Here is an 11,194-nt window from a genome sequence, read left to right as displayed (position 1 = left end):
AAAGGTTATATCCAGAATGTCCCAGCATTAAATAATTATATATACACGCAATATATTTTGTATACGTATGTAAAAAACTTGCACAGAATATATGTATATGCTTTAAGTGCACTGCCTCACAACAAAAGCTAACAAAGACTTGCAAAGCACTTTAAATCTTAAAGATTACATCGAGTTAACGCTTCTAGAGATTTGATTATTTAAAATACAATTACAAAACTAAGCAAAAGAAACAATTACACAGTCTGATAGTCTGTCGAGGTCCACTCATTACGTGGCAGGCGTGGCTTTTGCTTCTGGCACTGCTGTTGTAGGGGTCGCCGCATTGGTTGTTCCCACCGAGCCGGATGTCATCGAGGTGGTGAGGAGCACCTCCTGGTCGGGGATGACGGACACGGCCTCCTTCACATACCCGTAGATGTGCTTGCGCGTGTCGTTGACAACATCGCGCACCATCAACTTAAAGAAGTTGGTGTGCAGCGGCGTTTCCGCGTAACGTTCGTACTGATCTAGGGAGTCCTGCAGTTTCAACGTGAGGTCGTAGTTCTTGCGCACCACATCGAGTATTTGCTCCTCCGTGGGCGTGGAAAGACCTTGCTCCGCCAGCCATTCCTTGATCTTGTTCTGGAAGTGCTTTACAATGGCCAATATATTGACCAGGGCATTCAGTAGTTTGATTACGTCGTCTTTGTACTCGCACTCCGGCATGGTTGTGTAGCGCAGAACTGAAATTTAATGAATTACTTTGGTTTTCATAAAAACGTTTTTGGTAAAACCCCTACCCATTGCGTGTATTTCCGTAAAGACCTTCTCCTCGCGGTTCAGTTCGTAGTACAGCTCATCATAGCTGTTTGTGGTGGCCAGGAAAGTGTCGCCGTACGTTATGAACAGATTGAATATATTCACTACCTGCAGTGACAAATGGAATATGTTACACTTCTTGACCAGCGTCTGTTCCTGGTTGACCAGAAACCGCAGCAGGCCAATCAGTGCGGACCACAGCTCCTTCCACGGATAGTTCAGGCGCACTCGGCATCTCTTTTGGTAACACAGAATTCGATGGATAACGCCAATGCACAGCAGATACAGCTCCATGGGAAACTTCTTCATCAAGTGGGACACAATAAACTCCACTAGGAGGTCCAGAAGAGTGGCAGCCAATGGCTGGGACTTGCCCACCCGATCCACATTCAACTTGCGATGACGCATCTGCGCCCGATGCAGCATAACCTTGAAGGTGAGATTGCTGTCGTGCATCATCGAGTTGGCGTACTGATCCTCCGAAATGCAGGTGAGGATGAGAAAGCACAGCTTCAGGTTGGCAATGCTCGACTCGTTTTTGTTGTCCTGCATCACGATGGAGCAGTATTGAAAGACGGCCACCAGGAGATTGGTGGGATATTGAGTAATGTCAATGATAGGAGCATTGGTTAAATCCGGCACTGGTTGGGCCAGGCTCAACGTGTTACTGGGCGAGGGCGGGGCACTGGACTCCGCCTGCGTGTGAGCCAGCGTCGTGATGAAGTTCCTGTTAAGGTGCACTGCCTCGTAGAGGGCAAGCAGAAGGCCATTGTTGGCCTTGATCTGCTGCACCCGCTCGCATCCTTCATCCGACACAAACATGTTCCCCACAATGTTCGAGAGCGATGAAAACCAGGACGAGGATTGCACATTGTTGAGGCTCTGGATATACTGGCGGCAGAAGTCAATGAGCGACTGCGATATCATTTGGCCATAGCTGGAATTATCACAAGGTTTGATTACTATTGAAATAAGATATGGGAGCGCGTGGTAAGTTATCTATTCAATGACGTCATCCAGCAGCAGCTGCCAAATAAATAAAGTTGGTGATTCAATGAATCAGTTTTTTATTTGTTTTATGCCCTGGTTTTTAATATTTTTGATAAATGTGACCTAATTTAAATACTTTCGTTTACAAAGGAAAACGATACAGGATGTTAACAAAAATGTATTTTACTATTTAAAATATGATCTGATAATTTGGCTCTATTTATACAATTACTTATTTTGTAAGGCGACAATGGAGATTCCCATTGGACATCGATAAGATCTACTTACCCATTCAGAGCCAGCTCATCGGCGAGTATGGAGAGCTGCACCACGTAGGGATTGGTCGCCTCGTGCTTGCGGTAGTTAACCAGGATGGTGAGCAGGATTACAATGTCATGTCCGTGCTGGGTACGGAACGTGGGATCGCTAAGTAACCGGACGAAGGCGTCGAACATGCTGTGCATCATCAGGTGCTCGAAGAGGGCGTTCTGGTTGACGTTATCCGTGCCCGTGACCAGAACCTGCAGCAGTTTCAGGCACATGAAGCGGGCGTTCTCGGGCACATCGCCCAGCAGGATGCGATTGCAATACTGCATCATTAGCTTCAGCCACTCGTCCATCTTCTCGTGGCCGAAGATCTCGTTGAGAATGTTGAACGTGGGCTCCGCATTGGATTTCTTGAAGATCCCGTAGAACAGGGAGCACAACGTTTGCAGGCTATTGCACAGACGCTTGGGATGATCTTCTGGGGGGAATCAAGGAATATAGGTGGCTTGCGGTATACAATTTTGGGTCTAACTGGTCTACCCGTGTCCAGCATTTCGATGCACCTCTGGAAGAGGGTGTTCAGATTCGGCTTGACCAGCTGCAGCTGGTCGCTGTTAAGCTTTCCGATCTCATTCTCCAGCGCCTCGAAGTTCGGCTGCAGCAGGAAGAACTCGTTCCAGAACTCCGGACTCTCGCTGCTGGGATCCTCGCCCCGGCACAGCAGTTCGTAAATGTAGACCACCTGCAATGGGATCCAATTAGACATGCAATTCACGGTTCGCCGAGGGCGGAGATCGCAAAGACCTTCTCCTTGGGCCTCTTGGTGGAACCGCTGCCACTTCGCTTGCGTGAGGTCATGGCTGGATGTGGATATTATTGATCTAAGGAATTTGTTTCAGAAACTCATAGTCTGCTAGTATAAAAAATTCAGAAAAGTTGGCAAAAAATAGTGGACAATATTTAACTTGGTGATTAGGGTGTGACCGCAGGTTTGAACTAACGGAAATACCAGCCAAACGGTCATACTGCATTTGCCAGCTCTAAGCCCTTCTTTCTACCAAAGTTTAAGTTATCTTCAGGTTGTTTTTATAAAAAGTATTTAAACCAATTTTATTTATTTATTTAAATTGGAAAACAAAAACATACATTTTTAGGCATAGTCATGAGAAAAATATAATTACTTTTGAATTGGAACTGGCAATGGAACTATCTATCGGCATCGATATATCGGCATTTTCACCTCAGCACAAGACGGTCACACTTTCCATCAGCTGCTCTTAACACGCAGTAGTCTGGTTCGTGTTTTTTTCCGTTTCCTTCGAATTTCACAACAATTGGTCTATTTATTGATTTATTTAAGTGACAATTACTGGTTCAAGATGTCTCTGGTGCGAAACTCCTCCCGGTTGCTGCGATCGCAGTTGAAGCGTGTGCAGAGCGTGCCTGTGGCTTTATATCACGAAAATGTAAGTTTCCCAATTGCCGCGCGGAAAGTTCTTTCGTAATATCTAGAAGCTATATAGTATAGATTGTAGCCGACTTTGTTGTCGTTCTGATAGACAGCGTTTCAGGCGGCACGCAAATTGATAAGGGAGATTAAATATGGAACCCCCAACTGACTAACCGCTTTCTGTTGACAGGTCGTTGAACACTACGAAAACCCGCGCAACGTGGGCTCGCTGGACAAGAAGGATGTCACCGTGGGCACTGGCCTCGTCGGAGCACCCGCCTGCGGCGATGTGATGAAACTGCAGATCAAGGTGGACGAGAACGGCAAGATTGTGGATGCCAAGTTCAAGACCTTCGGCTGTGGCTCGGCCATCGCCAGCAGTTCCCTGGCCACCGAGTGGGTGAAGGGAAAGTCCATCGATGAGGCCGGCAAACTAAAGAACACAGACATCGCCAAGGAGCTGCGCCTGCCGCCCGTTAAGCTGCACTGCTCGATGCTGGCCGAAGATGCCATCAAGGCTGCCCTGGCAGACTACAAGGTCAAGCAGCAGAAGAAGGAGGCGACGAACTGAGGGGCCGTACGGAATCTGTGAATGTAGTGGAGCGAATCTCCGAACAACTACTAAAAACACAACTATAAGTAATCTACAATACAATACAATACAATACCATATACTATAAAGATACTTGGCATTAGGTCGTAGTATGCAATTATTCGCTAGAGCTCTGAGAGTGGTGAGTCAAGTGGACGGCAGTACAAGTACAGTGGATATTGGTTAAGAGAAACTACTTATCCCACTTACGAACTCAATTCTTCTACCTGCTAAGTGAAATTATAATTTAGATTCAGATCTTGCAGCAATTAATTATTATTTTATTAGTAAGCTTTAAATTGAAGTAATGTTTTTTTTGGAAATCTTATAATAAATCTGATATCGTTAATCAAAACTTGTTGCTCTATATTTTGTGCACATAGAATAATGTTATTTCTTAATTGTGTTTTCTCTTAACCCACTTCTACTGCACATTAAACACTCGTGCCAACCGATTAATGCTCTTTTCTGATTGCAGATTGGCCGCGTGACTGCTGATAAGTGCACAGGGAGTCTAGGATTCGACATTCATTGATACTGACGGATAGCTGGAACTGATCTTGTATGAATGCATGTTCACGTGTGTATTTCAATGGGGAATTCTATGTAGTCCCGAGAGCCATTTAAATTTTCTGTTCCCGTTGGAATAAATATACATAAATATTTTATTGCACCATTAGTAAAAGATGTTCAATTGTAATTACGAGTTGATGGTAACTGTTTTGCTTCTTAAGAGAGACGAACGCTCACTCCGCCGCCGCACTCGCCCTTGGACTTCTGCTCGAATGCTGTGAATAGTTTAAATAAGATTATATTCCTAAGGGATTTGATGAAGGATATCTTACGATCGTCAGCATGCTGGCAGTTGTAGTTGGACATAACGCATGGGCTGCCAAAAGTGATGAGTCGCTCCTTGCTGCTGTTCTTTGCCTTGGCACAAACAGGATCGTAGACTTCGCCGCAGGCTCGCTGGCAAGTTGCCGGCTTTTTGGTGTCCTTGGCCGGAGTGGCCAGGACGAATGCCAACAGGCACACAGCTAAATAATTTATTCAAACATTATTTATTAGCAAAAGACTATTGAGATTTTTATCGTAAATATTTTTAAAATAAAAATATAGAGTTGCGTGCTACATCAATTTATACCTTGAACTATATTTCGAAAATATAACAAAAACAAAATTACATCACCAATTATTTGGAAGCAATTAAATATTTTTTGATTGCTTCATATAATTATGAAAATGAGATCATTTTTTTCTTAATGCATATTATTAATTTAAAAATATACCATCAAATTTTATTGTTATCAGATCAACCGAAGTAAACAATCTGTTTTGATTTATAAAAATCGTTTAATCGTTTTAATTCGATCCCTTCAGTACACCTTGTATATACATATTTGTACACGTAGTTGGGTATTTACCTAGGAAAGCAAACAGAGCGAAACGCATTTTGAATAACAATCGAAATTTCCACGAAATCACAAATAGAATAAAAACTGTTTGATTTTCGCAAAAACCGGCTTCGAGTCGCGTTAGAAGTGAACTGAATTTTAGACTACGAGATTGATCACCTTTATATAGAAAGCCCGGCTCATGAACAATAGAAAACCAGCACAGATACAGCTACAGCCACAGCCACAGAATGTATAGATGGGCCGACGACAAATATGATAGGAATCATACATACATATATTTCTCACCTCAACCCACACAATCGCGGACTGATGAGTATTAAAAACAGCCCAGTAAACATAAAGTGCACTTGTTCATATGAGTATCAAGCCAGCGGGATAACAATGGCGGGTCAACGTGATGATAATGATGATGCTGTGGAGGCAGTGCCTCCGCCGGACAGCAATTTGGATAGATAATGGGTTTGATCAGGCTGGATCTGAGCATGGGCAGTGTTTGAGTGACACGCGTCGCCGGTTGAAAGCGGTTCTCATTATTTTATTTTATTTATCCACTTTGCGGGGCGATAACATCCTGATGAACAGCACAGAGACTTATTTTGGGAATAATTTGGCGATATTTTCAAATCGTAAAATTTATGTTCCTAATTTATAAAAGAATAATGTTGTTAATACCTATATATGACACGATATACATACATATATTGTGTTACTATACAGCTAGTATGTACTTTATTAATATTTTAATACGCCTCAGATTGATAGTTAGTACAATATAATTTAAGCATTAAAAACATTAACATTTTTTCAAAATAAAAATCATTTAAATGGAAATTCACATGTTTTCAGTGCACCAAAGATTGTGTAACCGTGATGCAACTTTAACCTTATGACAACAAAATTGCAGAGGCGTTGAATTCATTTTGAGTCAACCATTAAAATTAAGATATTATCCCCAAAATGGGGAAGTTGACAAACTTTAATTAGCTCAATTTTAGATTGTAGATGTGGCTTTGAAAAAACGTGATGTATCTGCGGATCAAATTAACATTCAGTTAACGTTTACTTTTAATTACTTATTTTTTTAAATCTTGGTTTGTAAATTCGGGTCGGTTTTTTTGATATTTTGATGATGTAACCCCTTTCTCAATTTCCGAAAAATGACTTTGAAGAAAAGTGACCAAAAACCTGCAGTTTTAAGTCCATAACTTTTCTTAGAAATATCTGATTTTCAAATGGTATATTTTGAAATTCTGCGTTTAAATGTTGTTTTGTAAATTCGGGTCGATTTGCTGATTTTTTGATGATGTAAATTTTGTTTCTAAATTTCCGAAAAATTACTTTGCAGAAAAGTGACCCAAAACTGCATAATTTTTCTCAAAGACATTTTGTCTAGACTGACATATTAAAGCGTGCAAATTGATTAATCATTTTTCGTCACACAATTTGATATTTTTAAACTAAAAAGCCTACCCATCCCAAAGGGGTCTTAAAAACGAAGTGATTTTGAGCTAATGGGTTTACAGTAGGTACGAGCAGATGCTTTTTTATTACCCATTTTCAAATGGCCGCGCTCATAGGATTTTCAAAACAGCAGATGCGACAACTCTAGTAGGTAGCAAACGAAAGCAGGTAACTTAACATTTCCATGGTTACAGCGTTGCCACTTAACATTTATGTCGTGTCACGGCTATTTCACCCGAGTTCTCAACCCAGGGCTGCTCCGAAAACAATATATATATGTATAATATGTGCGTCGGCTCATATAAAAGCCCGCACGGTCGTCTGTATGTGTGAGTCATGGTGGAAAATTCGAGGATAGCGTACCGATGCGCAAAGAATAAAAATAAGCGAAGAAGATAGATATCGATTAAAATTTCTGCTACAAAAATAAAATATATATGTAACGCATATTGTAAATGTTTTAAGTTAAGTGATATAAATCAAATATTTGTGTAACGTTTAATATTTTAATACGCGTCGAAGTACAACGAGTGAGGCTACCCGCACACAAAACGGAGTACTTGGCGAGCGAAATAACGGAAAATCGAAATAAACGCTGCGCAATAGACGGTGGTGTACATAAGAGTTTAACAAAATCCGAATCAGAATCAGTTGAAAGTGTGATTTTTTTGAGCCTTTGTCTGTAAGTGAAGAGAAAGCTTTAAGCGGAATTACATTTATATATAAATAAAAATACGAAGCCAGCCCGTCGCCATTTTGAAAGTGATTTTACAATACACATACACACATCTATATATACACAACTGCGAACACATACACATAGTAAACCCCATCTAAAGTCCGAAAAACCAAGAAAAAACGCAAACCAAACCAATTTCCGCAACATTTTAAAGTGAATCAACAAAACCAAGGCAACTTTTAACCAAAACTCAACCCATTTTGTATATAACGCTTGTCGAAATATCGGAATCTGTATAACGAAGTGGCTGAGAAAACTGCGACACACACACACGCACACTCGTTGGTGTGAGAAGGTCTACGGCAAAAAAGTAAGTCGCAATTGTGTTGGTTATCGCTGCGTGTGTGTGTTGATTCATTAATTCAGGTATTCTCGCAGACTGTATATATATACATATGTCCCTCTGACGTCCCCAGATTGCGAGAATAGCCAAACAAAAACCTTTTGTTGACGTAAATAGCACACTCGGGCACGATAATGCAGCCGTTACGTCGTTAGCACTACGTTACAGGTTGTTGCTACCTGGAAACCGACTCGTTACATGTCCATTTCTTATTTCCCCTTTTTGGGTTTCCCGTTTCTTATTATACATACAGATGCGGTCAGCATAATAGAACTGCTAGGCTTCTTTTGTTGTTGTTTTCAAAAGGGTTTTTCTTGCAAAATGTGTACCACTGTACTGGCAGTTACGTTTTTAGTTTTCATATTCAACGTTTCAGGTTTTATCTTTGTTTCTATGCTTCAGTTATACAAAAAGGGTATATTTTTACATTTTCTTTTACAAATCGCTTTGGAAATTTAAATAATGACTTTTTAACCCTTCATGGTAATTTTTATTTAATTCCACGTTGCTCTAAATGGAATATTTTACCTTTTCTTTCACAAATTCTTTTAAAAAAATTTAATGACATTTTTAACCCCCGATGGACTATTTATTCAATGACGCTTCATACATTTTTATATTAACAAACAACATTTCTTTCAACCAACTGCATAATTTGCCTCCGTAATTTATTCATAGTTTCCAAAGGCTTATTTCTCGCTAGGGTTATTTTTTATAGACAAGAATAAGTATATTTATTCTGCAGTTTTAGCTTTGCGTAAAAGAAGAATAAAAAACAAATGTAATTTTATTACATATTTAAAAAAAACACATTTTATTTTAATTAAAGTTTCCGTGAACTATAGTTTCTATTATTTTTTTTAATATATGTAGCTAACAGTTTTATTTTTTAAGGTTAGGCAATAGTGGGTGAAAAAAAAATTTTTGTAGATTCAATGCCCTTTTTTAGAACAACTATTACGTTGACCGCATCTTAATAAACTTTCCAAATACCTCGCATCAAATGCTCAATGGATTCCTTTGCTCTTCTTCTTTTCTTACCAAAAAACAGGATCAGCACAGCTTGGAATGCAACAGCAGCAGTTGAATCAGCGGAGAACCGAGAAGAGTTTGCGAAATTATAGCTAAGGATAGCTTAACCAGAGTAAAAGAGATAAATCAACAGACTGATAAACAATACATAACGTTACAAGTTAAACTAAATAAAGTAAAGTAAACAGCAGCTGTACATAAGAGCGAGACCCCTGGAGTGGAAAAGCAGCTACGTGCTCAGCCGCCCGTCGCCCCTTTGCTCGCCGTTTTCATTATAGTTTTGGAGGAGGGCATTTTCGGCGATTCGATTATCAGCAACCAAAGAAAATAGAGCGGCCGCAGCTAGAATAACATCTCAATAGCAGCAGAAGAAGTTTGGTTTCGATTTATAAAGAATTGATTTAAGTGCGTGTGATATTTAACGTTAAGCATTAATTTAGCGAAATAACCAAAAACAAAAAGGCAAAACAGCAGAAATTTTAATAAGAGAAAAGTGATCCAGGAAGAGAAGATAGAAGAGAGGAGAGATCCAGAGATCGAAAAGCGACGAAATTACTATGACATACTCGCACAATAGCGTTAGGAACAACATCAGAATGACAACCGCATCGGCCACCAAGTCCATACGATTAAAAAAGGGAGCAGCATCAGCGACCTCCGCGTCCAACTCATCCACCCCCTCGCCCACATCCGCACCTGTGTCCCCCACATCCGTATCCGCATCCGCACCAGCAACGCCCTTGGTAACTGCACATTCCAACAGTATTGCCAGCAGTACAAATAACGCCCACTTCCTGAGCTCCTCGCCCACGAATCAGGGCCTGGGTCTATCTTCCCTGGCCACGCCCCCCAACCAGAGGCAGCGCCAACTCCAGTCCCAATCCCAGTCCACCGGATCCAAGGGCAGGCATCAGCAGCAGCAGCAGCGCCAGTCGCCGCAGCAGCAGGGATCCACAGGAGGCGGCGGCTTCTTCTTTGCCAACAACAACCGGCGAAACGGCGGAGGACGTTCGCCCCAGGGAGCGATGCAAGTGCGGCAATCACCGGCCACCATTTTGGGTGGAGGCTTCTCGCCGGGAATCGGAGGAGGATCGGCTCGCAAGCAGAGGAAGAGCCCGCCGCTGGGCGGAAAGATTTCGCCCCAGCAGATGCAGATGCAGCAGCAGCAGCACCCACTCATACCCACCGCACTGACGCATTTCGCGGGCAGCAAGTGCTTCGATGCACCAGCTCCAACAGCGCTGCCCAAGCCTCCCCAGCACTGGACGCTTTCCATGTCGGAGGGGAAGTATCCCATGGCGATGCCGTCGATGCCCAAGTTCCAGGTGCCCATGCAGACGGGCCGCTCTAAGCGGAACCTCCTCGATGACTTCGACACGCACAACCTGAAGCTGCTGCTCAATGTGCAGTCGTAACACCCCTGGTGCTGGAGGATCTGTGTCTGGAGCAGCGAAGCAGGAACTGGAGGATCTGGAGCTGGATCTGGATCTAGAGCTGGATCTGAAGATGGATCCGGAGGACCGACTTGAATGGCCTGAACACCCGGTGGACCCCGAACCCGTCAATGAGTTGCAAAAAAAATCGAAATGAACATAAAACAAACAAAAAAAATTAACAAAAAGATAAAAGAAAAAATGTAAAATGAAAAAAACCTTTAAAAAAAAGCGAAAACATTTCAACTGAAAAATTGAACTTTTTTAAACAAAAAAAAAAAAATACAAGAGTAATGTTTGTGATCTCAAGTGTGTATCATGAAACAATAAAACCAATTTGAGAAGCTATTAAAGAAAAGCGAAAAACTGTTTCAAGGAAAACTGAAAGTAAACAAAATACAAATACACAAACAACTGTCCTCACACAACCGACCGATAAAACAACATCAACAACGACAAAGAGAACAAATAAACACACAGCAAAAAAGATGCAAAATTCCCCGCTATATAGAACCCCCTTTATCTCCACCACTGTCAACTTCAATGCGCAAACTTTATAGAAAAAGCCAATCGACAAACTGCAACCAGTACAACAACCAATGGAAGCCTGGCTAAAATACACGAAAACCAGATGGAACGAGGACAAAGGAGGAAAGTCGAGAAGAGGA

The 11,194-nt window shown here is 41.6% G+C and overlaps 4 protein-coding genes across 7 annotated transcripts; 2 read left to right on the top strand and 2 right to left on the bottom strand.

Annotated features, from left to right (window-relative positions):
- Positions 1 to 35: 35 nt before the first annotated feature.
- Positions 36 to 3,048, bottom strand: LOC108144033 (armadillo-like helical domain-containing protein 3). 2 transcript variants are annotated; one of them, XM_017268664.2, is made up of 5 exons: positions 2,863 to 3,048; positions 2,599 to 2,800; positions 2,080 to 2,536; positions 783 to 1,738; positions 36 to 725 (listed from the first exon to the last, which is right to left on the bottom strand). In XM_017268664.2, exons 1-5 carry the CDS (start codon positions 2,914 to 2,916, stop codon positions 271 to 273), a joined length of 2,124 nt encoding a protein of 707 aa, XP_017124153.1. In that variant the 5' UTR covers positions 2,917 to 3,048; the 3' UTR covers positions 36 to 270. The 2 variants fall into 2 exon arrangements, with proteins under 2 accessions (XP_017124153.1, XP_017124154.1); XM_017268665.2 differs by having other exon boundaries at positions 2,080 to 2,533.
- Positions 3,049 to 3,259: 211 nt separating this feature from the next.
- LOC108144042 (iron-sulfur cluster assembly scaffold protein IscU) lies at positions 3,260 to 4,779 on the top strand. 2 transcript variants are annotated; one of them, XM_017268680.2, is made up of 4 exons: positions 3,260 to 3,353; positions 3,419 to 3,524; positions 3,699 to 4,242; positions 4,579 to 4,779. In XM_017268680.2, the coding sequence occupies exons 2-3, from the start codon at positions 3,438 to 3,440 to the stop codon at positions 4,077 to 4,079; spliced, it is 468 nt and encodes a 155-aa protein (XP_017124169.1). In that variant the 5' UTR covers positions 3,260 to 3,353; positions 3,419 to 3,437; the 3' UTR covers positions 4,080 to 4,242; positions 4,579 to 4,779. The 2 variants fall into 2 exon arrangements, with proteins under 2 accessions (XP_017124169.1, XP_017124170.1); XM_017268681.2 differs by having other exon boundaries at positions 3,315 to 3,524; positions 3,699 to 4,147; positions 4,205 to 4,242.
- Positions 4,361 to 5,662, bottom strand: LOC108144044 (vasotab). Of its 2 annotated transcripts, XM_017268683.2 has the most exons (4): positions 5,525 to 5,662; positions 4,946 to 5,137; positions 4,805 to 4,888; positions 4,361 to 4,732 (listed from the first exon to the last, which is right to left on the bottom strand). In XM_017268683.2, exons 1-3 carry the CDS (start codon positions 5,550 to 5,552, stop codon positions 4,830 to 4,832), a joined length of 279 nt encoding a protein of 92 aa, XP_017124172.1. In that variant the 5' UTR covers positions 5,553 to 5,662; the 3' UTR covers positions 4,361 to 4,732; positions 4,805 to 4,829. The 2 variants fall into 2 exon arrangements, with proteins under 2 accessions (XP_017124172.1, XP_017124171.1); XM_017268682.2 differs by lacking the exon at positions 4,361 to 4,732 and having other exon boundaries at positions 4,748 to 4,888.
- A 1,639-nt stretch (positions 5,663 to 7,301) lies between these two features.
- LOC108143912 (protein bunched, class 2/F/G isoform) lies at positions 7,302 to 10,622 on the top strand. Its single transcript, XM_017268492.2, has 2 exons — positions 7,302 to 8,028; positions 9,113 to 10,622. The coding sequence occupies exon 2, from the start codon at positions 9,651 to 9,653 to the stop codon at positions 10,506 to 10,508; it is 858 nt and encodes a 285-aa protein (XP_017123981.1). The 5' UTR covers positions 7,302 to 8,028; positions 9,113 to 9,650; the 3' UTR covers positions 10,509 to 10,622.
- The last annotated feature ends 572 nt before the right edge of the window (positions 10,623 to 11,194 follow it).

The sequence above is a fragment of the Drosophila elegans genome, unplaced genomic scaffold (genome assembly GCF_018152505.1).
Source record: "Drosophila elegans isolate 14027-0461.03 unplaced genomic scaffold, ASM1815250v1 contig_468, whole genome shotgun sequence".
Taxonomy (NCBI): domain Eukaryota; kingdom Metazoa; phylum Arthropoda; class Insecta; order Diptera; family Drosophilidae; genus Drosophila; species Drosophila elegans.
Note: the sequence above shows the minus strand (reverse complement) of the source record. Positions and strands in the feature narration are given on the sequence as shown.